The sequence below is a fragment of the Eleutherodactylus coqui genome, chromosome 3 (assembly GCF_035609145.1).
Source record: "Eleutherodactylus coqui strain aEleCoq1 chromosome 3, aEleCoq1.hap1, whole genome shotgun sequence".
In the NCBI taxonomy this organism is placed as follows: Eukaryota; Metazoa; Chordata; class Amphibia; order Anura; family Eleutherodactylidae; genus Eleutherodactylus; species Eleutherodactylus coqui.
Window position 1 is genome coordinate 143,499,159 of NC_089839.1, and position 26,308 is coordinate 143,525,466.

General features: G+C 43.0%; 1 protein-coding gene across 4 annotated transcripts in view; it reads right to left on the reverse strand.

The window, feature by feature from the left end:
• Nucleotides 1–5,305: 5,305 nt before the first annotated feature.
• Nucleotides 5,306–26,308, reverse strand: part of ATF7IP (activating transcription factor 7 interacting protein) — a 46,490-nt gene continuing 25,487 nt past the window's right edge. For 2 of the 4 annotated variants that reach the window (XM_066596219.1, XM_066596220.1), the window contains exons 3-16: nucleotides 24,964–25,059; nucleotides 22,618–22,763; nucleotides 20,604–20,738; nucleotides 20,424–20,489; nucleotides 19,076–19,158; nucleotides 15,851–15,936; nucleotides 15,617–15,754; nucleotides 14,838–15,452; nucleotides 14,157–14,230; nucleotides 11,730–11,799; nucleotides 10,031–10,180; nucleotides 9,266–9,457; nucleotides 7,370–7,473; nucleotides 5,306–7,167 (exon numbers count right to left, since the gene is read on the reverse strand). In XM_066596219.1, coding sequence (XP_066452316.1) covers nucleotides 6,751–7,167; nucleotides 7,370–7,473; nucleotides 9,266–9,457; nucleotides 10,031–10,180; nucleotides 11,730–11,799; nucleotides 14,157–14,230; nucleotides 14,838–15,452; nucleotides 15,617–15,754; nucleotides 15,851–15,936; nucleotides 19,076–19,158; nucleotides 20,424–20,489; nucleotides 20,604–20,738; nucleotides 22,618–22,763; nucleotides 24,964–25,059 — 2,372 coding nt within the window. In that variant the 3' untranslated portion in view covers nucleotides 5,306–6,750. The remainder of the gene's footprint in view (nucleotides 7,168–7,369; nucleotides 7,474–9,265; nucleotides 9,458–10,030; nucleotides 10,181–11,729; nucleotides 11,800–14,156; nucleotides 14,231–14,837; nucleotides 15,453–15,616; nucleotides 15,755–15,850; nucleotides 15,937–19,075; nucleotides 19,159–20,423; nucleotides 20,490–20,603; nucleotides 20,739–22,617; nucleotides 22,764–24,963; nucleotides 25,060–26,308) is intronic. The other 2 variants (XM_066596221.1, XM_066596222.1) reach the window with 2 other exon arrangements.

Sequence of the window (26,308 nt, forward strand, 5' to 3'; positions counted from 1 at the left end):
CATCCACCATTCCAAGGAGGATTTTATCTTGTAGGTAAGGACGACTTTCCGATCCAGGGAGGCGGGGGATTTATCCCAGTTGTTTAGGATAAAGTCTTGGAGGGTTCTACAATGTAACTGGGCCCAAGGGACTACCCCGCTGCCAGATGTCATGAGGCCGAGGACCCTCATGCCTCTCCTAAGGGAAACTTCAGTGGTTAGCGAAAGTGCCCGACACTCATCCTGGATCGTTTTTTTTTTTTTTTCTCTCTCCTTTCTAGGGGAAGGGATGAGCACTGATGGTGTGAGTCCAGAATCACTCCCAGAAATTTTTTATTTTTTTTTTTCTCTCTTCTGCTCGGGCAGAAGACTGGATTTAGAGGGGTTGATGATCCAGCCTAACGACTCGAACAGAGTGTGAGGTTGACCTGGAACTGGAGTTCTGAAGCCGATCCTGCTATAATCAGGAAATCGTCGAGGTATGGGACAATCAACACCTTGTCAGTCCTTAGTGCCGCCACCATCTCTAACACCAGTTTGGAGAACACCCGAGGTGCGGAGGAAATCCCGAACGGCAGGCCGTAAAGTGAAAGTGAGAGACAGCCATCTATCACCAGGGCAAACCGCAGAAACCGCTGGGAATCTATGTGGATAGGGACATGGTAATATGCGTTTTTTAAGTCCACGGTGGCCATGCCACTATCCAGCGCAATTAAGGGGATTGCTGACCGCGCCGATTCCATTTTAAATTTTTGATACGCGATATAATTAATCTGAAATTCCTGAATAAATCTAGTTCTATAGGATCCGTTGGGTTTTTTGATTAGGAACAAGGAGGAGCAGCACCCCTTGAATAGTTCTTCTGCGGAAACCCGAGTGATGGCCCCTAGGGACAACAGCTCTTGCACCCCCAACTGGAGGGCCTGAGCAGACGCAGGTGACTGGCAGGGGGTGACCACGAACCTCCGGGGAGGAGGGGAGGAAATTTCAATTTTGTAGCCATCCGAGACTAGGTGCAAGGCCCAGGGATTGGAGGTCACCTTGTTCCATCTAAGGGCGAACCCCTTCAGTCTACCACCTACTTGTAGGATACGGGAAGGCGGATTCTCACCCTTTCCGCCTTTGGGATAGGACCCGCGTCCGGTTTTCCCTTTCCCCTTGTATGCTCTAGAGGGAACAAAGGGAGGAGGGTAGGGGGAGGAAGGCCGCTTAAACGATTTCTCCGATGGTAGTCCCTGGCTCTTATCCGATGCCTTCTCTAGGAGAGTATCCAAGGAAGGCCCAAAGATTCTGTGTCCTTGGAAGGGCAGGGAACAGAGTCTATTCTTGGAGGCGTTATCTCCTGTCCAGGCCTTAACCCAGACAGCCCTCCTGGCTGTGTTCGAGAGGGCTGCTGAACGGGCCCCGAACCTCACTGACTCCATAGAGGCGTCTGCCAGGAAGCCGGTTGCCTGCTGGAGGAGGGGAAGGCAGCTGGAGATGTCCTCCCTAGAGCCCCTCTGAGAAATCAGCGTCTGCAGTTGGTCTAACCAGACAGACATAGATCTCGCCCCAGATGTGGCCGTGCTGTTGGCTTTGACGGTCAGGGCCGCGGTCTCCCAGGCCTTTTTCATCGCAGAATCCACTCTGGTATCTAGTGGATCCCACAGTTGGAAAATGTCCTCAACGGTGAGGGCTTCTTTTTCTGAGACCCTGGCGACCGCCAGATCCACCATAGGGACGGTTTCTAGGAACTCGATATCTTCTGGTGTGAAGACCATCCCATCCTTGAATTCCTTGGACAGGAAGAATTTCTGATCTGCCTGTTTCCACTCTGTCAGGATCAGCTGTTTAAAAATGTCATTAACTGGAAATGACGGTTTTGGCTGTGGTAGGAGTCCCCGGAACAGGCTATCCTGAAAGGATGGCTGCTGCGGCACCTCTTCCTCCACCTGCATGGTGCGCCAGGGATTGTGGGTTCGAGTCCCATCTGGGGCGGTTGCCCACCTTCCATCAGCATACTGTGCTTTAGATCCAGACAGGCTTCTTTTCTGGATAAGGCACTGGCCTTTTAAGCCGGACTGCAGTTAACAGCTGACCCAAGTCCGCCGATGAAAAGAAATGCTTCCTTGCATCCTCCATGGGCGGCCTGGATTCTGAAGGAGAATCTTCTAGGACCTCCCCAGAATCTGACTCTCCCATTCGTGCCCGCCTTACCCTTCGTGGGGGGCGGCAGAGAAAGAGATGAGAGCGAGGCTTCAATCTCCTCGCGGACCATGGATCGGATGTCCGACATGCCCGAGGAGCCCTCTTCGCGGATCACCTCTCCGTACCGTCCGCGCATAGTGGCTTGGTGTGGCCCTCTTCTAGCCGCCGCAAGCACTCGCTTTTTGGCCTCTCTAACCTTTTGTGCATCTCTGTCCTAAGAGATGGAGACAGCAAAAAGGACTTCCAGCACCAGATCCTGATGTCTCAATCCTCCCTCCCCGGTACTCCCAAAGCAGTCTACTCACCAGCAGGCTGCTTTCAGTGTCCTCTCTGGCTGACATCTTCAGTAAGGTGCAGTCAGGAGAGATGCAGAGGAATCCAGTCCTTTTAAATTTTCAAATTTGGCGCCGACACGGCCCCTTTAAGTGAGGCCCCGCCCCCCGTGACGCGGCCACGCTGACGTCACGCCGCCGCGCTGGACCCGGGGGATACGCCGCATACACTGGGACGCCGCCGACCAGCACACCCGTGGGGACGCACGCAGACCAGCACACACGTCGGGACGCCGACCGGACCCGCCGCCTAGGAGAGACACACGGCGCCGCACTCGCGCCGAACGGACCGCACCGAGCGCTGCTGGCATACCTCTCTAGACGTGGATCCCTGGAGACACCGGCATCCGAGCCTGCAGGTACCGGGGCTGCTTCCTACCGGTTCGACAACCCCACTGGGCAGCGTACCGGGGGAGGATTTTCCCACTGGGGGAACAGCGCTGGGTAGATCCTGCGGGTGAGGGTCCCCACGTAGGGTCTCACCCGCGCAAGCCCTGCCAGCCCGAACAGAGAGTCGTCCCCCCACGGGCGGACAGGCTGCATGGGAGTCTTCTTTCTTCATTCACCTCCAGCATACCCTGGAGGCTCCGCTTGGACTGTCCTGTAGGGACAGGAAGACACTGGTGAGACGGTGGTGGGAGTTGCCTTTTGTATTTTCCGCTTCCTGTCCCAACAGGTGTCCAGCAGACAACCTCCAGGTGTATGCTGTCAGGATGACGAGGGGAAAAAAGGATTTTCATAACATCTAGATGAAAACCTACAATAAAAAAAATAAAATTGTACTCATGCACATTGAAAAATATGTCCTTAAACAAAACTGTTTAATTTGCCATTACAAATAAGTATGATTTGGATTTTAGTCAGAATCATGAAATATTAGCTGCCCCGTTCAGCCAAGGCTACTAGCGGGGCTTTAACCCTTTGCAATCCAATTTTGGATTCAGGGTTTCCTAGAGGGCTCTCTCTTTCTGCCATTATACAATGGCACCATATGCTGGCTAAAGCCAGTACTGCAGTGACATGCTGGAGAGGCCTCTAACAGAGCGGCCAGTAATCTACAGTAAGAATACCCTGCCGGATGTCTTCCAACTTTGGAGCTATACAGCCTTCAATCAGAATGTCTTTAGACGTCAGACAGTGGATTGGAAAGGGTTAAAAACAAAAAGACAAACCTTGTCCCACCCAGATAACTAGCTCAAAGCACCTAGCAAACCAGACTAGCCCTCAGCCTGTGGATTGCTTGGCATTACGCATATAGGCTTATGTGCTGCTGCTCGACCATAGAAACCAAATTCATGAATGTACAGATGCTCTTGTGCAGACTTCCATTCCAAAGGCAGTCTGGACCGGTGCAGTAAGTGAAGCAACAAGAGGGGGATAGGCGGTTATTATGCACTATGCTCTTCAGCACTCCACATCCTGACCACTCCCTATCTCACATTAACAGGGTCCTACAAAATGATTCCTCTGAGAAAACACAGTTCAATCAGAATAGAAATCATATTATACTCCTACTGATCAGCTGTAGCATTAAAACCACCCGCCTAATACTGTGCAAGTTTAGCTCATAACATTAAAAGTATGGCCTGTCCAGGCAAGGACTTCACAGGACTATGGAGCTGGTGAGTCAGGTGCTGGCCCCAACACATGATCTATGCGTTTCACTATTGGAGAGCATAGGTAGTACTTGGGGCATTCCTGGCCATGACTTTCCAGGTAACACGTGGCCCGTGTGATATGCGTTGCTTCCGGCTGGGGAAGCTGACAGCTGGATTAGTGAGAGTTTTTGGAAATCCATTTCAGATATAAAAGTAACACATGCCATGTCTTGATCATGCCTGAGGAAGGCATACTTTTTAACTGCAAAATGCATCAAGCAGAGCAGTTATTGGCACTTTGTGGCAGATACCTGTATTTGGATTTCTCTGTTGAATAGATTGTAGAATTTCCTGTGGTTCCATTATGGGTCCCAGCTGGATACCCCTGCCAACGTGATTAGATTCAGTTGCCAGTGAGCCACTACCGACCGTGAATATCTATTTAATCCATTCCATATGTATCATCATTTTATGGACCATTCCATTGAGCGCCTTTGTGTTTTCATACAATAAATGAACTTCTTTGGATGTTGGTGTGACACCCTCTAGTGGGCTTATGTCATGTATTCATGGTTACGATTTTTTGTTATGAGAGTGCTTTCTGCATCTCAATATTTGATTTATATGTGGCAAAATGACATCCATGGCAAATTCTTGAAGTCCTAGAAGGAGGGGGAGCTGCATGGATCAAACTTGTATTTCCAGCCCATCCCACAGAGGATTGAGATCTGGGGAATTTGGAGCTAAGGTCAACAACTTCAACTCTATCATGGACCCCACAAGACCACTGAAAGTGTGATGTTATTTGGCACTAAGATGCTAGCAACAGGTCCTCGAAGACATGCAAGTTGTGTCGGAACAAGTCTAATCCCACCACACATGCCACAGATGCTCCATTAGGTTGAGATATGGGGAATTTGGAGACGTAGTCAACATCTGTAACTCTTGTCTTGTTTCTCAAACCATTCTTGAACTATTTTTGTAGTGATGCATGGTTCATTATGCTGCTGAAACAGGCCACTGCAGTAAGTCAATACCAATGCCATGAAGGATTATACCTGTGTACAACAATGGTGGGGTAACATGTCAAAGTACTTGCAACAGCCCCGTAAATGTCAGGACCCAAGTTTTCCCAGCATCACATTGTTTCTGCTGACTTTTTTAGATCAGACAGGTTTCAGTTAAATAAATCTTCACAGGTTAAAAACCTTTGACATTTGTAAAAATATTTATTTACATACAACGTAACAAGATCTTTTGCAAGCTAAGTATTACGACCTGATGACCAGTGCTTACCTGCTTAGAATTAAAGGAATATTACATTGAGAGTTGGAGTGTGAGAATTAGAACTTAATGGAAAAATGTAATCATCTGTGACAGCCTGTGGACTGCAATAGCAATGACCATTTTGCTTGCTTCAACTGATAAAAGCACAAATTAGAATTATGTAATGGGGTTCGCATTTCACATAAAGATCATTGCTATTTTCAGAACAAAAACAAAACACTAAATTGCTATATTGAAATTGTCTGTAAAGATTTTGCAGCTGGAGAAAATCTATACGAATACAAAAATACCTATCCTCACAAAAACCAGCGAGGATACACTATACATATGAAACAACTCATGCAATCTAAATAAAAATTTCCATTCCATTTAAGGAGGCACAGTCAAGTTGTAGAATTGGTAGATGTGCAACAACCAATACAACTCAATGTTCCGTTTATTTGTTAAAACATATTCAAATACAGTAACAATGTAAACTGTTGATAGAGAACTTGTGCGCAAGACAGAACATCCTGCGCCGAGAACTTGTGCGCAAGACAGAACATCCTGCGCCGTTCCTGAACTATTGTTTGTTTAGAATAGAAAAAAAAATGGGGAAAGCAGCAGAATGTAGACACTCAGGAGGGGAGGGGGAGGATTTAAAAACATTTTGAGGTTTAAAACAACTGCTCTTTGGCATTGGGTAAGGGAGAAAATAATAGACCAAGAAATGGAAAAGTAGAGACCAAATACGAAAAACCGTTCCTTTTCAATTTAAGGCACAAAAGAAAAAAAAAGTTCACAGAAAGGTATAAAAAAGTAAAATTAAACACAAGAAGACATTAGCTTGTTAATTCATATTACGTGTCACAATTGATCATTGTCACGTCCCCAGCCAGTGGGGATTAAATACATGTTTTGACTTTGTGTATGAATAAACCACAAAACACTGGATTTCCTCTGCAATACTTGTCATTTTGAAAGCTACAAATTGCCAAGTATCAAAGCAAGACGTTCCAATTCTACCGAAAATTATATAACCAATTTTTATCTCCTATGTCAGTAGTTCTTCTTGCACAGCTTCCACAATAGCTGCTAGTCTATCTCCATTTCAGTCACTCGACTTGGGCTTTTGGCCTACTGATATGAAAACTTTCAGGATTAGTTAGTCACAGAATCCAATTAAAATCAATTCACATTCTGCAGAAGATTGGTCTTAACAAAAAGACATTTCAAAAGTTCTTGGCAGAAATGCAAGCTAATTTGTGACAATAGGCAAGTGCTGTACATGTGGTCTCCACTATGAAAACCCTGTAAGTTCATCTAAAATAGTTTTCATGCAGGAGATTCTTTCTAATAGAAAATGGGAGGAAGCTTTCCACTTCTTCCTAACTGTTTTGAGTTGAGATAACATCTGTTGACTGTGGATCACAAAAAGGTCCAAAGCGTCCATAAATGTCCTTTGCCCGAACAGCAAAATAGTATTTGCTGCCAGAAACAAACTGTGTAAGAGTACATGCCATTGGAAGAGGTAATGCTTTCACTTCCCCAATCTTTTTCCATTGTGATGAAGAAGTTGCAGTCGGGTCTTCATGATAAGCATATAGATGGTAGCTATCTACAATGGCACAGGTACGATCTACCTCTAACACACTCCAGGACAGGACAATTCCATTTTGGCTTTGTACTCTGGCTAATTTCAGGTGAGGCTTTTGAGGAGGAGATGTTGAAGCAGCTTCAGGAGGAAGGCGCTGGGGTTGAGGAGCTTCAGGAAGAGGTGCTGGGTGAATTGGCCTTGCTGTTTCCTAAGGAAAAAAAAAATATATAAATCTGTAAGCAAAGTTTTTATTTTCTATTAAAAAATATTTTACATTTTCTGAATACCATTTGTAAAAATAAAATATAGCTCAATATTTTTGGTTCACAGCATGTAATGTCTTCTTTGCCTTGCCTGTGGCAAGTAAACTTTTCACCCCACTTTCTTATTAAGGATGAATAGGTACTTACTTGTGGGGGTCGATGATGAACTGTGAGCTGCGGTCCAGTAGACCCTACAGGCATCCCATTATTTACTACATATGCCGTAGTTTGTGGCATTCTTACAGGTACTCCTAAATATTTCCACAAGGAAAGAAGAAAAGAAAAAAAAAAAACACAATTAAATTTATTCCATTCCAATGTTTAATTTGTACTTTTTGTCAAAGGAGCACTAGGTCTACAACATGCTATACAAACTAAAGAATATGGCAACACACAGAAGCATATGAAGTTGAAACTTAAAGCGGTTTTGTCTCAACATTTTTTGCTCATATTTTCAAATATAGAAAAATCATTAACTGGTTGATTTATGTGGCAATACGTGTTTTGTATAAGGCATGTTAGTGTGCAGTAATATATGTAAAACTTCTCTCTCTCATGTGATACTGTTCCGCCTTTCATGGTATGCAGTGACAGTTGCAAATTATTATAGTATAATCCCACAATTTACACTGGATGGGCAAGGAGGATTTATGAAATCTATTTGCTAGAATTAACAGGCTAAAGGTATGTGTGAGAAGCACATTAAGTTTACATGCTTCCTTAATCACAATGGGCTCCTGAAGTTCAGTGACTAAAAACCCACAATTCCCAGCTGGTAATGAGCACTGCATTTGTGAATGCGGACGTCACAACTTCTGTATTCGGACAGTTGCCAGAGAACAATTTCAAGCCATGAGACGCTCCTGTATGATGGACTGTATCACACATGCTCTTCATAGGGGAGAGGAAAACTATTAGTTACTGATGAGGATTAGAGGCTCTTCACATAGTTATAATTTTCTTTGACTGTATTCTTATAATCTTTATTTTATTGAGGCGATTAGAGAGGGTAACAGTAATCACTGTCCTCCCAGCAGGCAGAGATCACTCTGGCTCTAAGCTGGTCATGTGATACATCATGGGATTGCTAGCACAACAAAGAGGAAGAGAAAGCATGAAGAAATCTAAGAATCCCAAACTATAATCCTCAAATCCACTTATGCATAGCAATTGTTACCTGTGTACATTTTATGTAGGACATTAAAGGTTATGTTAACTAATGCATACACAATTTTACTATGGGCCAAAACACTTCTGGTCAAGAGTTAAGGCCTATTTAGACAACGGTTGTCGCTCATAATCTGTCTTTTGAGCGATAATCGGTGCGTGTAACTGCACTGATATTGTGCAGTTTTCGTTAAGCCATCGCTCATAGTTGTCTTTCAGCATGCTGAATAATGAGCCTTATCAGGGATTCACAGTGGGATACAGCTGATACTATTGTTTTTTAGCCGTATCCCGCTCCCTGATGACAGGCGGGGTATGAAGAACAGAGCGGTCTAGCTGTGTTCTTCATACCACGCTCGGAGCGCTCAGCTGTATAACAGTCAGGCACTCCGAGCAGAGAACAGCTGGATGCAGAAGACAAGCAGGGCCCTCCCGCTTGTCTTCTGCATCCTCCGCTCGGAGCGCAAGGTGATCACTCAACGTTTAAGCGATCACCTTGCACTGTAAATGACAACGATCACTCAAGTCGCTCAAAAGGCATCTTTTGAGCGATAATCATTGTTTCTAAATGGGCCTTTAGGCTCCAATGCAGATGTGAATGAGCCCTATATGATTCCATTATAATGCCAGATTAAATGGAATGGCCTGCTGAGCTATTTCACACAGAAAAAAATACTAGATAGCTAGACAGAAGCTGGACAGAACCCATTCTAGTCAACAGGGTGTGTTCATTCATAGGAGGGATTCAGTCCAAAGGATTCTGTTTTTCTGCTTGCATGAATAAACAAGAAAATTCATAAATAGTGATGTAAACAAGACCCCTTCCTTAAAAAAAAAGCAAAAAAAAACCTTAAACATGAAGGTTTACAGACTTACCTCCAGTTTGAGGAGTAATCTGCCGCAGGTTTTGGTTTTGCATGACTGTGTTGCGTATAGGGGTCTGTACAGGTACAGTGGGTAGGGTAGCTGTAGTGTAAGCCATATGTGGGTTGTTTGATGCCCGAGGAGCTGCCGCTCTGGGTGCAGTCTGAGTCCCTGGCCGCTGTGTTATATTAACAGTTGTCTGAGCTTGAGAGAACAAATAAATAGGCCATTAGAGTTTACATACCAGATCAGTAATACATTTTAATGTCGCACACACCCTTAACATTTATAGTCACAGATGCTTTGAGATTGTGGCATCAACATTAAATTGTTAGATTATGACAATTTCTGTTTGGGCAAAAATTAACTTGATCTGAAGATTTTTGCCAACTTTGGTCATGAACAGACATATGCTGCAAAAGTAATAAAAAAAGTGGAAATTATAAAGAGGAAGGCCTTGTATTTTTTCTTCCTGCTGGATCCACTTCTGGTTTTGGCTCAAAAAAATCCATCAAAAACAAGTGTGTTTTCGAAAAGAAAAAGGCCATTTGTGACGCCATCCTTAATGTCTGCTAGGTGCAGGCCACACACTTCTCTTAAGGAAACTATAATTTGCTGTTATACCGTTTAATTCCCATTTTCTTATATGATAGTTACAGAAACAGCTGGTTGTTTCTGTAAAACTCTGCCACCTCAAGCAGCTTGGATGTGACCCAAAGCAGTTTCCCTTCACGATAGCCCAACAAAAACAGATATTTCAAGGACAATAACTGGTACCTGTTGGTAACACATGTATTGTGGCTTGAGAAGGAAGACTGGCAGTTGAGGTCTGCACAGAGTTTGCTTGCAAAGGCTGTAGTTGGCGACTCATTGGCTGTGTCGACTGAACACTTGCAGGTATAGATGAAGAGTTACTCCTTCTTGAATCTAAAAATTAAAAAAAAAACACATTTTGTGCCATTAATAAACCTTTGTATAGTGCACACATTAGATCACAGATTGTGTGTGTTCTGTCCCTATTGGGGCTCACAATGTTTTAAACTCCGCTCCATTACCACGCTAGAGAATTCTGTCTTGAGGTATACACTTTGGGGAGGTTTCTGATGTATGCCTATGCAGTGAGATACATTGCAGCCTACGGTGAGGGGTATACATCGCCCATACTGCACCCTCCCCTGGACACTGCCTGGGGATTCTGTTCTCCGCCCTTCCTACCCATCCTTTGCTGCTAGAGGTGAGTTTGTGATGTGGAGGCGAGTCGAATACAGACCAGAACTACCAGAAATCCCAAGTGACGCAACTATCCATATATGTCATATCAGACTGCCTCAGAGATTCTTCATTTAAATTACCCAAATTTTCATATAAACATTTTCATCATTGGGGCAGCAGGGGGTGATACAATTGTTCATAAATAGCACACTTCATAATTATACTGTCCATTCTTGTGCAGTCCCATTCCCCAAAGCAACAGGCAGCTACGACCTTTTCTCTCCCGAGTGGTGGTATGCAGCCCAGAAAACATCTAAATGCTACAACGCCACAACTTTCCTGACGAGTCTTCTCTCTACTAAAAGCACAGAACAAAAACTACCCAGCTGCCCCAAGGATGGCTCATTGATGCAACTGTCTATATGTGAACAGTTAAGTCATACCCAACTGCTTCAGGGATGCCTCAGTGATGCAACTATCCATTTGTGTATGGACAAGTACACAGTTCATTCTCCCTGACTGTATACTTATGATGTTCAGCTTATTTAGGCAACTACAGAAGGTAATTATAAATCGCATTGTCCTCCTAGCAGACAGATTGCTCTGGCTCTAGCTGGTCATGTAATGCTATACTGAGGCAAAATGGGATTGCTAGCACAGCATAAAAGAGAAAGCAGGGAGAAATCTAAAACTGGAGATGGGGTCTGATAAGCATTAAACAGGAAGCTGCACTGCATGGAAGGGAGTACAGTATATATAGGAGATATCCAGAGTGTGACAGACAATGTGGTACAGTGTTGGAAAGATGTTCTTGCTGGAGTGGTCCTTTAATGGATTAATTATGTACTTTCCTGTTGGAAAGAGGAGGGATAATGAAAGGAGTTGTGGGGTGAGGGAATGATAAAAGGGGACGATTACTAAGGGAGCCACTGAGGAAATTAATAAAGAGAGCCAGGGAGAGATGATATAAAGGAGCAGTCGCAGGGAACAGATGAGAAAGGAGCTGCCAGGTGGGAAGCAGCAAGCCACGGGGGAATAATTAGAGGGACCTGCAGGGGCAGGATAGAATGAATGATAAATGGAGCTGATGGAGAAACAACTGAGGTGAGATGAGAGAGAAGCCTCTAAGGGGATGATGAATCAAATTGCTCAGAGGTATCTGAAAACCAGAGACAGATGCGACTTATTACAGTCTCTAAAAATGCAGTGTGAATGCACCCCAACTTTGATATTGTGTATTAAATTATACGCTTTACATACTCACCATGCGTGGACAATTCAGCTTCTTCCTCATCAAGTGTGAGATCAATAACACTGGCTGCAGGTTTTCCACCCTGCAGAGTGCGAAAGAAAATGAAAAAGTGACGTAGAATGCATTTCCCAAAATATCAAAGGCTTTCAAATCAATAATTTAAATATTTACAGGGAAATAAAAAGGGAAAGTTCATTCTACATTTAGTAATCCTGTATTAACCAAATGCCGCTGGTTTGACACCTGAACTAAAGATTCATTCTACACACATTCTGCTGGTCATGTCCCAGAATGAGAGCCTATACCGGTGTTTCTGAAACATCAGTCCTTATAGACCCCCATGGGTCAGGTTTTCTGGATTTTCGCAGTATTGCACAGGTGATGTAATTATTGCCATAGGTATTCTTACTATACAATATCCTGAAAACATGACCTGTGGGGGTCCATGAGAACTGGAGTTTGGATCCTTGCAGCTTGAGCTCTGCACCTTCATTCTCCACAGCAGCCCATTCTTTACGTCCTGCAGTCAGCCAGGTTGCTGCAGCCAAATCGCAGACCTCAGTGGAAAATGTAGGTGTGGCACTAGAGCTGCAGGGACCTGGGACAGGTGAGTATAGGTCCTTATTTTTGGGCATGGCCAGCACAATTAAAAAAAAAACACTATGAAAACCACCTGCTATAGCAGAAGGTGCTGCCCTTATGAGACGATCCCTTTAATTATTAAATTAAGCTTGCAATTGTGGGCAAATTATCTACTGGAACTACCTCATGTCTGACACATTCTTATGATTGGGTGTATAAGAGAATTAAGTCTGAGATAGAATTCTCCCTTTATGGCTTAATCACAGTATATGACAAGTCTGATTGCTGCAGGTACCCCAGCTTGGACCTGACCCATCTCCTGTTCTGGCCACCAGCCACCCTGAATGTGGTGGTCTGGAGGACAAAAATTGGGAAATGACAGTGCAGGGTGTATGGCTAAGTCCTGCAAACATCAATGAGAATTATGTAAACAGCAGAGCACAGGAAGCTAAACTATTTCCATAACCTGGGAGCTGTAGAAACAGATTAGCTCACTGTTACGTCATTTGCATAACTCCCATCAACTCCTTTAGGGTGACTACCAACTACAGTTTTTCATTGCGAAATTCGCAGCTTTTTTTTCTGCAGGGGTCTATGGGACTTGTAATGTTAAAATCGCGATCGTGCAAAATCGCAATTTTGCGTGACCGCGATTTTAACATTACAAGTCCCATAGACCCCTGCAGAAAAAGAAAAACGTTGCGAATTTCGCAGTTAAAAAAAAAAAAACTGTAGTGGGTAGTTACCCTTAGGCAGTACAGAAGCAGCAGAGTTTGGCCATTTCATTTAGTCCAACCACCTTGTATTCAGCAGTTTTCCCCATCATATTCATGTCTGAGATGGGAAAACTCCTTTAAAGAGTTTTTCATGAAAGTGCATGTACACATAAGAGCACCATTTTACAGTAATGGATAATAATGTAGGCTGTAACTCTGGATCAGTGCAGGACATGCAGTGTGATGTAAATTACTTTCCAGGTATATTAAAAAGGAAATAATCGGATTAAAAACTATCCCTTTCAAAAGATGGCTGTCGGGGCAATGAGGTGATCTTTCCAGCTTCTACTCCTGGCAGCCCTGGCGAACCGCAAGTTTTGCAAGGGTAAGCCATAGCTAAGCTAGACATTTCCCCTACAGCAGCATACCCTACTAGGACATCACAAGACAATCCATTTAAAATAAATAACCTTTATATACCGACAACATATTCAGCAGCACTTACAAAACAGGGGACAGCAGAAACAAAAAAGCTACAAAAACCACTGTTACATGTAATCAATTGATGAAAACAGTAGGGGTGAGGGTCCTGCTCCAACGAGCTTGCATACTACAAGTAATAGGGTGATACAGAAGGTAAAGGGGCTGGAGATGTGCCCAGTATGGCGTCGTGGAGAGAGGGATGCTATACACAGACAATGGTCAGACTTAAGCAGTGTGGTGGCTGAATTGGAATGACTGCAGGGGGCGGTTGATGGCAGCTAGCAGGGACTGCAGTCAGTAGGACAGGGAGCATGTTATCAGGGGAGGAAAGAGGGCTTGGTTGTGGAGATATGGTATGCCTCCCTGAAGAGGTGCCTTGTTAGAGCTTACCTGACGTGTGTGTCAGTGATTGCCCGGATAGTTTTGGGTAGCACATTCCAGAGGACTGGTGCTGCCCTGGAGAAGTCTTAGAGGCGGGAATATGAGGTACGAATTAATGGGCAAAGGGCACGGGCTGGGTGGTGGATGATATGAGGGAGGCACTGTATGGCAGCGCAGTGCTGTGGAGCGCTTTATGGATGAGGGTAGGGAGTTTAAGTTGAATTCTATATGAATCAGGCTATGAATCTGGTACTATAAAGAATGACAGTCAACATACCATTACACTACCATCAGCCGAGTTGCGCTTGTTTGATGCAGTCTCTACTGTTGGTGTCCGGTTAATCTGTAAATCTAAAAATTATACAGTTAAAAAAAAAATCTACCCATGTTCTACCACCATTGATGTACACTTAAAGAGAAAGTTTCCAGATGACACTTGGATCCTGAATTTTATTTATTTTTAACCCCTTAAGGACCAAGGTAAATATACAGCACTTAGTCCTGGGCTTTAAACCCAGCTGATAGCAAAAGTACAGGGCAGGATTAAAGAGTCTGCTCCTGCAACCAGTAGTAACAGGTCTGGTCATCAGCTGTCAGACAGCTGACGATCCGAAGAAGGGAGAAGCGTTTTTTCAGGCTACATAATGTTATTCAACCTAGCGATCATGTGACAGCAGAGCTGCAGGGACCCAGATCAGCTTTGTTAGCGACTGATGTCACTATAGGGGAATGTTTTCTCCTATAACTGGGGTTCCTATGGATGTCCCAGCTACAGTGGAAGAGTATGAAATATGGGGAAAATAAAACTAAAGTGTCTGGTCCTTCATGACCAAAAGACCCTGTTCCTTTAGGGGTTAAAGCAGGCTACATTTTTCTTCTGTAACGATCCATACTATAGCCCGCTGAGTAGACTTTAACACCCCATTAATCTTTTGAAGAATCAAACAGAATTTCTCACCTGGTCTACTTCCAGAAGGCGATTCAGTTGTAGTGGAGTTGTTGAATGCAGGTACTGTTGATTTTATTTGTGCTGTATTTCGATTACTTGTCTGGTTGTACACACCAGAAGTTCCAACACTTGGCAGTGACTGCCGCGAGGACAAAGTAACTGAATGTGCTGTTGGCAGAGCTTGCACAGTCATTGAAGAATTAACTGAACTAGCTGAAGAATTCCGCTGGATGCCTGAGCTAGGGATTGAAGGGCTGTTCATTGCCTTAGTTACAGGTAGAGACACTGGTGTTTTTGTAAGACTGTTGACTGTGGACTGATTTTGTACTGGGATGAACTCCACATTGCCAGATTGTTGATTTGTCACCAGTGTCCCTGTTGCACCTTGTAGGAGCTGTGATTGAGAAGGTACTGCAACTGGAACATGGAGGATGACTGGCAAGGACTGAAGAGAGACAGACACTGGCTGGGTGCTGCTAGTAGACACCTGTGTGTTTCCAACAACAGTTGCAGTAGTGGGAGCAGGTAGGACTGAAGTCATAACTGGGGCTGAAGTAACCGGTGGTATAGGTTTGGATGGATTGCTCAGAGTAGTTTGAGATGTTCCAATACTGGAAGCATTAACTGTAAAAAAATTAAAATTAAAATTTGCACTACTACCAAATCACAACTTATGAACATTGTTGAACTGAACCTAAGAAATATCAACGTTATTTAAAGATAAAATTGCTACCTAGAAGTTGCCAAATTCCCCAAAACAAATTTTGCTAATCAACAGCCCAGCTTACTTTTCTGCTGAATTAACTTCCAGTCAGGTGCTGGCCGGGTTTGCAGCGTACTATTGGCAGGAGAATGGTTCACGGGCACCTGCGTGGTGTTTGATGTGCGAAGTGTTACATTAGAAGAGCCTGGTGTAGAAGACACTGCTAAAAATAAATAAATAATGCATGAAGTCTTAATGAAGACGTAACAGACATGAAGTCAAATTCAACCACAAGATGTTCATATCTCATCTGCCTTACCTGCAGTGGAGGTCTGGACATTGACTGCAGCGGTATCTCCCACACCCCGCTTGGTTTCCAACATTTGCCTCACTGTACCAGCATTCCTGTAAAACAATGAATATATTGCACGATATAAAAATCTAAATGATTTGTAGGAAAAAGATTTTTTGAGTTTGCAGAAAAATGTAGATGTTCAGACCTGAAGAGGTCATTGTCAAACCTGAACTCCCATTGGTCCCTCACTAGTGCCAGATATCAGCTTTTAACACCAAAGATGCTTGGAAACTGATAGAGTTTATGGATTACATTTTCTCAATAGTCACTTGAGTTTTTTAGTCAGTAGAACACACGTATAAACAAAATGTTTTGTCAGCTAATTTCAGCTCAGTACGCCCAAGTAGGAGAATGAATGAAAAATTATGGTTACTTATATAGTCCAACATATTTCACACTGCTTTAAAGTGGGGAAAGTACCACTACCATTTAGCCTCCGCACAGCGTTTTTTTCTGTTCCATTATTAGAGCAGAGAGACTGCATTAAAACAGAAGAGAACTCTTCTCACTACAACTGCGGTACTTCCGGACTGCTTGGTTTTTTATTTTTTTCCCCCTCTTAAATAGTGCAGCAGGTTTCATAAAAATGCTCCAATGTGCTTATTGTGTCGAGCATGAACCTATAGCCCGGATTTTATGGAGACAGTTTGTTTAACCCCTTAGTGACCATTTTATCGTGTTTTTACGTCCTGCCATAGCAGGACGTGTATGGAGGAAGATAGAGCTGCTATCTCCCGCCATACATCTCAGGTGTCAGTTGTTTATTACAGCTGACCCATCCGGGCAACAGCCCCGTTTGGCCACGCAGCCAATCTGGACAGTTAACCCTTTAAATGCTGTCAAATCTGACAGCCATACTTAAATCCCCCGAATGTTGTTCAGGGGTCCCATTCCCCGTTCAGGGTTTTTTCCCCCCTCCATTTCTCTCCAATTAGAATTTTTTTAAAAAAGTTTTGCTGTACATTTTATGGTACATTAAATTGTACCATTGAAAAGCCCTCATACAGCTACGTCAATGGATAAATAAAGGAGTTACGATTTTTTAAGGGGGGGGGATGAACATGGAAAAAAGCAAAAAAGTGTGGTCAGTAAAGGGGTAACTGCTGGACAGAAGGAACAACCTGCCTGCTGTATTCATGATGGATTAAACCCAACCAGAAAATTCCAGCAAATGACAACAAGGACATGATATGGGGACAGGAATCAAGGAATATTGAGAAGTGGTAAGATGTAACATTGTGGGATATTAATCTCATCTTATGAGGCACAATCATGGGCACAGATCTGTGACCATAACTTGAAGGCCAAGAAGCAAGTTTAAAATTAGCATTTGGGATCAGACAGGAGATTAAGGCCTCCCTTCACACGGGTGACAGTCGCGCGATTTTGTAGCTACAAATCGCATGGATGTGATGCCTATGCTTTTCTATGGGTTCGTTCACACATGCGATGTTTTTTAGCTTGCAACACGACACAAAAACCTCACGGGTCCGGCAATGTGCACGGGACACGTGAAGTTTTGTAGCGTATGTTTCCCTAGGCAGACTTCCACTGTTGCATCGAACGAAAACGTGCTTCTCTTCAACTAATCCCGGATCCTGAAAGCGCTAGCTGAGATTCGCTGATGCTTAGCCAATCACATCACGTGATGAATAGCAGTGATTGAACCAATCACAGCCATTCATCAATCAATGGCTGTGATTGGCTAAGCGTCAGCCAATTACAGCCAGCGCTTTCAGGAGCTGGGGATTTTCCAATCCCCGGATAGAAGAGAAGCAGTGGCTGGACCCGGGGCGGAGCTGCGGCAGCGCGCCCCAGACAGTGCAGGAGAGGTGATATATACTTCACCCCCCCCCCAGCTACAGTTCATTTTAGGGGTAGGGCTTATATTTCAAGCCACTAACCCACCCACCCTTCCCCCCGAAAATCCTTGCAAAAATCCCAGTATTGCCGCGAGAGGACGCAGTGATATCGCACGGACCAGCTGTGCGATATCACTGCGATTTTCTCATGGCGATGCAGTGTCGCCCGTGTGGAGGTGGCCTAATAGGTAATGAATGTTTAGCATTAGGTCAAGTCTGTAGGAGCGCAGCATAAATATGTAGCTATGGAAGACCACACGAGACTTCAATCATTGACGCCAGGCTAACTTGTAGCAACAGTTGCAACTAGATGCCGGTTCCATTTATTTGCCTTTTTATATCCCCTTTTGATGTTGCTCATTGCATAATTTCTTTCATTCTAAAAAAGTTTCTCTTTTCACCTGCTGAGTTTTGTGCTGCACCATTACCTCAAGGTATGTTACATGTAGCAGAAATACTGCAGAATTTCTGCAGCGGAAAATTCCATAGCAAAAACAGCATTTCTACATCTAAAGCCGCACCATTTGTGCAGATTTTGATTCTAAATAAGCTGTACATTCAAAGCTGATTTTAGCCCACTCTGCGCTCCTCTCACCTCCCAATACTGTGCACTATTACTGAGTGCTGCAAGTTATGTGATGCCCCTCAGTAGCAGTTGCCAGTGTGCATTGCACTCTAGGTGCAGCAGCATACAGAGGGAGGTGAGAGGAGCACTGCATAGGCCGAAATTCACTGCAGAAAGTCAATTTTGAATCAAAATCTGCACCGATGGTGCAAATTTTGACCCAGCTTTTGTTGTGGAGCTGCTACAGAATTTTTAGTAACATTTGCACATAACCAAAAGAGTGTATTTCACGTTACTGCTGCAGTATCTACAGAATAAGACCATTGTAATTTTACAGTGGCTGCGCACACCCCCATTGCAAAGAAATCCGGGAAATAGAATTTACAAACTGATAAATTTTTTTTCTAGCCTCTCCATTATCCTTAGGATATACTATAAATGCCTGATAGGTGTTATTTAGCTACTTTTCTGGTCAACTTAATGGGGTGGGGGTAGGGGGGGGGGGCAGGTTGCACACTGCTCTCTCCACTGAAGTCTGGAGTTACTAAGAGGCAAGCAAGCTTCATTCTTCTGATAGGTGAGGGCCCCAGTGGTGGGACTGTCGCCTCTTAGACATTTTCTAAGATAGAAATACCCCATTAAGAATCTCAGATATTGCTACCATGAAGTCCTTTCAGATATGCTTTTGTAACCCAACTTTTACCATTATACACAACAACTGCAGTGAATGACATAACAAAATTCTGTAGTACTTAAGATTACCTGAAATTCACCATATTCGTGTTTGCAACAGAATCATTTACTGCAGATTTTGCCGGTGATGCAGGCTGGTTGGCTGGGACCTGCTTTTTAGAGGGGAAAAAAAAAAAATCAAATAAATTCAATTTTTAACACTTAACATTAGATTAAAGCTAATCTTTGTCACCTGCCACAATCTGACACGTTATCTCAAAGCCTACCCATCAATTGTATAGAGATATCTATATAATAAAATTTCTCGTTCATAATTTTATCCGGCTTCTAGAGGATACTGTAGATTACAAAGTAAATGCCTTGAACTGTAACCTACAGTGAGCTTTGTTGATGTAGGGCTGGATGACTGTCAGACTGTGCAGGCAGTATGTTTCATAGTTATCCCACCTGTTACGATGGCAGCTCAACTGTACAGGAAATTTTAATTAGTTATGAGGCTCCGATACCAGAGTGGGAAAAAAGGTAGAGCTAGTCCATAAGGCCACTACATGCATAATTTGCTTAAACACATTTGGCCCATATACTAACTCGCTTTTAACAAGGGGTTGGCTATCCATTTCCATAGGAGTAAAGACTAAGGCTACACACACCACTTTTTACTGCAGCATCCCGAGCATCGTACTAACCAATGTTCAATGCTTCTATACATTTTAATGGGGCTTCTCAGATCCGTGCTCGAAGGTGGCGTTTAACGCACCCCATCACCCACCACAATGATGGGGTGCATTAAAAAGTGTTGTCAAACGGTGTGACATGCGTTCAAAACCGCTGCTTAAACTTACTGTAAAACGCATGTGTGAGAGTGACCTAAAGGTCCCCATACACATTTAACGATCATTTTAGTTGAAATTGGACATTTTTATCAAGTTTAGTTTGAGATTTAAAAACAAACGATTCTTTCAGTCAACCAATGACAGACCAGTCATTGTCCGGAAAGAAGTTGGTCACATTTGAAAGGTTTGTCCAATAGTCAAATTAAGGATCTTTCATCCAACAAACAATCCATCTTTGAGAGAATGTTCTCAGAAAGATCTTTGGCCCATTGACTGGAGTCATTGAACTTGTATGTCCAGCTAAAAGGACTGCAGCGGCCAATATGGACTAACACATGTATGGATGTGCCTGTGAAACGATTATTCGCCAAACGTTTGTTGAATGGTTGTTCAACCATCAACCTACTTCCATCTAATGTGTAATTCCACCTTAAGTAAACACAAACTTTTCTTGTGCAGTTTTAACAAGTATAATTCTCTCACCAAAACTAATCAGGTTTTTTTTTACACTGAAGTCTATTGTCTGTTCTAGGGGAGAATTCTAGAAATTCAGAATCCAGTGGTGCTAGGATAATGTATTTTACCTCTGGTCTCTTCTTTAAGTCTTCCTTCGCCGCTCCAAAGCGTTTTGTTAAACGAGAAATTTTAGCCTAAATTAAAAAAAAAAAAAAAAAGAAGATTTAGGAAAACCTGTTCTCCCCAATACATTGTGTGCAGCGCATGCAATGCTGCTTATAGAAAGTAGAGTTTACAAAAAGCATTACCTGCATGGAATGCAGAGCCGTCTCATGTTTCTTGCATTCAATTTTCTCCACTCGTGACCTCAGTTCAGCTATTGCTTTGTCAAATTCTAAACACTTCAAGACACTAAGCTTTTCTTCAAACATTCTCTGGATCACCTAAAAAGGAATATGGATGAATTACCTGACAGTATAAAAGATGCACTGGACCACGAGATGCACGCAAGTTCTAGTTGGAAAGTGAGAAAAACATTTTTTGCACACAATTTAATTTGAAATATTTTTTAACAGTAGACATCGGCAGCCTGATATAGGAACATGGTAGTCTTCACTATAATGCAGAATATAAGTAGAGATTAAGGAGGGGTGGGAGACTGGTGTCTTTGTACTCCGAATATTACACTAGCTCTCTCCTATATAACTTGTTTATTATTATAGAGCAGCAATATAGGTTCGGGAGGACTTGTACTATTTGGCCAACCTGCCTGTGTACAGAACAATTAGAAGCAGCCAATCAGGAAATGTGGGGCAAAAGAGAAAAACGTGGGACAGATTGTAGATTGACAGAGAGCAGAGCCTATTCTCTGCCCTTTTGCATTACACTCCAAATTGTAGGGTGCTGGAAATATCAGAAGTGGGATTAAAAGAGGATGTTAGTTGCCATCAGCCAGGACAGAGATGAATTGGCAGATTTTTCAGTGCATAGAGATCCCTACTAACACGCTCTCCTGGGCCATCAAGCTGACAGTAACTAGCGAAAAAACTGTCTGAAACTTCAATTAATCAGAGCAGAAGAAAACCTTCTGCGCATCCTTCTCCCCCTGTGAACATACACAACTTGCCGACGTAAAGAATCAGAGGATGTCAAGAATCATTTTGACAAACAGGTGGCGCACAGTCAAGCAAAATAACAGCTGAATACAACACTGGCGCGCGCTAACAAGCATGTCCAAATACACAACTTGTTTCTCTTTAACACTGATGGCCTATATCAGGTGACCAGTTCCAACGCTAGTGAGGTCTAAGAAAAAAAGAAAGGAGAGACTCCAGCAGGCAAAAGAGTACACAAACTGGATGACTGAGCAGCAGAAAAACATCTCGTCAGAGGAATCCGGATTTCTGTTGCCCCTATGCTGATGGGAGGGTCAGAATTTGGCACAAGCCACATGAATCGATGACCCCTTCCTGTCAGCTGGTCAGAACATGTCAGCACCTCCATCTAATCTGTTGCAACCACAAGAAGATATACTGTCTGCGTAGGCCATCTATGCTGCAATTCTGGTTAAAGGAGGAGATCTACTGCGCCATTAGATGTGGGACTCTAACAAATGGCCATTCGGTAGAGGTTGAGGCTCTAATAATGTCAAGATGTAGGAATACCTTATCTTTGCCTGTCAAGCTTGATTATGCATCAATTATAACTGAAAGTTGTAAATAATTTACCACTATGAGAGGAGCTTAGTTATGTGTACCTGGCTGTGGATATGCATACAAGAAAGATACTTCATTATACAACTCGCTCAATTATGACCTGAAAAGAAAATTCATGTTTTACAGAGTAACCACTTGAGGCTACAATGTGGAAAATATGTAACAGAAATACTTTTACAGTGCAAACGGTGTGGTAATTTATAGGGGGTCACCAGCGTTTGAGGGGAAAATAAAGGTTGTAATCTTCAGCACACAACACTTTTGTGACTGTGGTAGTCCAGAAAAGTGGACAGAATTTATTGGAAGGGGCATGGTGAACTTTGCCAGGCTACTTCTAAAGCTAGAAAAATCTGCAAATTGCAGTGCAAGTGTACAGCAGGTGAAGGATTTGCTGACAGATCAAAATGTACCACGTCTTAAGAGGCATGCACTATTTAATACATGTCAAAATTTACTCGAACTTCTATTTTAGATTTGTATATGAAATGCCGGTCTTGTGTGAGGTCATGTAATGGCTTTAGTTTTGACTGGAGTGTTAAGAGTGCCTTGATGCAAAAGTCTGAACATTACACAATCTGATTTTAGGTGTAGAGTAGAATAGATGTACCTTCTGCAGTTTTTCATTCAGATCATCGCCTGCTGTAATTTTGACCTTTAGTTCTGCTTCATACTCGTCACCTTCAAACCGTCTCCTCTTTAAGCTCTGGCTGTCCAAATCTTCAGATTTAGACCGCTTCCGGCGGGAAATTTCACCTATTCAGACAAGCATAATGAACACGAATGTAATTCATGAGGAGTCAATATATATGTGCCACCGCAGCCACCTCCACAAGGGTCATGCGACCTTTTGCATTAAGTTAAATATAAGGTTACATAATAATAGACATACAAAGTGACCGGCACCATGTGTAATTGTTCACACCAGATTATTCTTAACCAGGAATGCACAACACGCAGCCCACAATGCCATTCTGTGCGGCCGCAATCATCTGGACACAAATATCTACATGTGGCTGCTCACATGTAGTTTCCATGTCAGGGTGAAGAGGAGTGGCACATAGCAGGACAACAGGAATTAAGGGTGCATTGTGCAGCCATGTCTGGTCCCCAATATAATTAGCAACAGAGTCTCTTGACCCGTTTAGCCATCCAGAAGTTAGTAAATGAGTTAGAGGCATCGTATTTGCAGGCAGCTCCACTGTAGTTTATAGGACTTTTGAAATGCCAGGCCGTTACCTCATCTACACGAAAGAGCCAACTGTATCAGGGGTCAGAACAGAGATCTCTCCCATTATCTATTTATACCCAGGACTGTAGCAAGGGGGCGCTCTAGTAACTATGTATAATATATCAGGGGACAATACAGAGAACTTCCACATGAACTGTTTATACCCTGGACTGTAACAAAGGGACGCCCTTTGAGTCTAGAGGAAAGAAGGTTTCTACAGAGACATAGAATTGGGTTCTTTACTGTAAGAGCAGTAAGACTATGGAACTGTCTGAGGAATAGTTCAAGAGGGGCCTGGACGCCTAATTTGAGCGATACATTATATGTAATAATCATTAAAAACTTCAGAAGGATTGGTGTTCCGGAGATTTTGATTGCCAGATTGGAGTTGGGAACGAATTTTTTCTCCTTAAATGGAGAAAATTGGCTTCTACCTTCCTGTGGATCAACATTTGGGTGGAAACCCTGGAAGTGGAACTTCAATTTATTATGGCATATACTTAGGATACATCATAAATTTCTCAGATGGGAATACCCTTTGCAGCCTTGTAAGTGGTTCAGAATGGCAATGTAGCCCTCAACTAGAAAGATATGCACCCCTGTTCTAAACACCGTCCAACTGAGCTTTAGTGAGGAATTTTAAAAGCATCTCTTTACACCAACACATCAACATGTCACAGTAAATGTGCAAGAGCAGATCTTTTATTATTTTTCTGTTCTTTCTCCTTTTACATCAATCTCACCTACAGATATACGTATAAAACACACAATGAAATTGTTCCTGCAACAAAGCAAGCATTATTCCAACTATGCTATTCATTCAGCCCATTGATGCATCCTATCTGACCCACTCTTTAAAATGTAGAATCATGAAAACACACAAAAGCTGATGTGAGAAAGGTATTACCAAGGTTGTTTTACATTTTTGGAGCACTCAGGAGTTTTCAGAAAGTCTAGGGAAAACCTTTAGATAGAGAATTAACTCCTCATTCATAGCATGCTTTTAGTGATAAAAGACCTTTGAAATGGTTCCCCATGCCTATTCAGCTATGAGGAGCATTGATAGGGAAAATCTGTATTTGGCCAGCTGCATAGCTGAACATGGGGAGTGAATACAGGGATCTCTGCGCTGTCATCTGTAATGCAGGAACAGCACTGAAGAGAATATAGTTAATTGCTGCCAATTCTCCCCCCTCCCCAACACAATTTGTTCTGATAATGGTGCAGACAGAGTGTGGTCTGAAACAGTCCTGTGCTGCATACCGCAGGACCCGCTGCACCGTCCGTATTTACATGAATTGAATGTCTATGTGGAGGTACAGAAGCTAGATAGGGAACACCAAAGCACTAGAAAACAAGCATGCATAGTAGGAAATTTAGATTCCAGTTTCCAGATTGATTCCTACATTGGGCAGTGAAGTATAATTAATGTATACAAGGAAACAGCTAGTGGCAAAAGATCCCCAATAAAAATGCCATTAATCCAGCACCTTGGTCCAGAGACCTAAAGCTCCTGAGGTTCTGTGAAGAGGGGGCAGGAGCTGTACTAAGAGAAGCTGAGGACTTTACAGTAGTGAGTTACCAGTCTCCTACAGGACCATATTTGAGACAGGGACGAGTCTTTTAGCTTCTTCTAACAATGGAGCCTCCAGTCTGCGAATTGATCATTACCAAAACATCCATTTCTTAAACATTTTGTACTGAAAATGAAACTGGTAGGCTTACTTCTCTCTGCTTGTGGTTCATCTTTATTCTCTGGCTCTTTGTGTTCGTCAGGTCTTTCCTCTGGCTCTTCAACAACATCTTTCACATTATCAGCCGCTAAAAAAGGTTAGAAGAAAATAATTTGAGTAATTTTATTTTATTAACCCCTTCACACCCCAGGGCATACATTTACATCCAGGGTTTTTATGGCGCAACAACCAACATCTGCCCAAAACAACTATGATCAGCCTGAATGCTGGTCGCAGCTGTTAACCTTGTTAACAGTGTTTGGTGGTTTGAAACAGCCCCTTCCCCCACGATGAGATCCCAATGTGTTCATGTGACACGGCAGATTGGGTTCTTCCGAAGGACTGCCATGTCAGATTGTCCATCAATGCATGGATGTGGCACATCTTGATAAACTGCCTGTTAGAATGAGGTATAATGCAATACCAATTAAACAGTAAGGGGACTTACAAAAGGTAAAAAAAAGGAGGACAAAAATAATAAAAATGAGGCGAATAGAAGCCACAGGACATCCTGAGAAAAAGGAGCTTCAAAGTGCATAAGTAGGGGGAAAATACAGCAAAAAAAAAGATTAAAAATCAAAGGCTGCATCATTACATAAATAGTAAACCATAATAAGTCATTTCACATTAAAATGAACACATTTTGCCATTTAACCCAATTATTGCACATTGTACTTCCAGCCTTATTCATTTCTGAACATACAGAAGAGCCTTACTTTGAGCAGCCAATGCATCTCTACATTTCTTTCAGTTTTCTCTTGTTTTGATATTGTATTCCGCACTACTGTAATCAGCAAAACAAGCCGAAGACAAAAGAAAACCCGATGACCCAGAGCCAATCAACTATATCCAGTATGGAGCCTGTAAGACGAACGCCATGACGCCTATGCAAGAACACGCAATGTCTTTAAAGCAGGTGATCATTTATGTTAATTGTTGTGCGGTTTTAGTTGAATCCAAAATATGATTGTTCTCAGTGAGAAACCAAGTACCGTAATCTTGTAGATATGATACCTTTTAATGGCTAACAAAAATACATGATATTACAGCGAGCTTTCGAACTTACTTAGGCGGGCTGTCCACGTGCAAGGTGACATTTAGAGATCCGCGGTGATAAATCGCACGCAGCGCTCACATGACACGCTCTCCATAGTTTAACTATGGAAAGTGCAGCCTACTGCTCACGAGCAGAGAATCATAGCGACTTTCCACTCGGGTGATTAAAATCACGGCATGCAGCAATTCTCCGCAGTGAGCCCATTAATATAGGCTCATCGCAGAGACCTTGTAGTGCTCCCCCCTCGTCGGAATATCGTCTGGCCACGGACAGGTGGCCT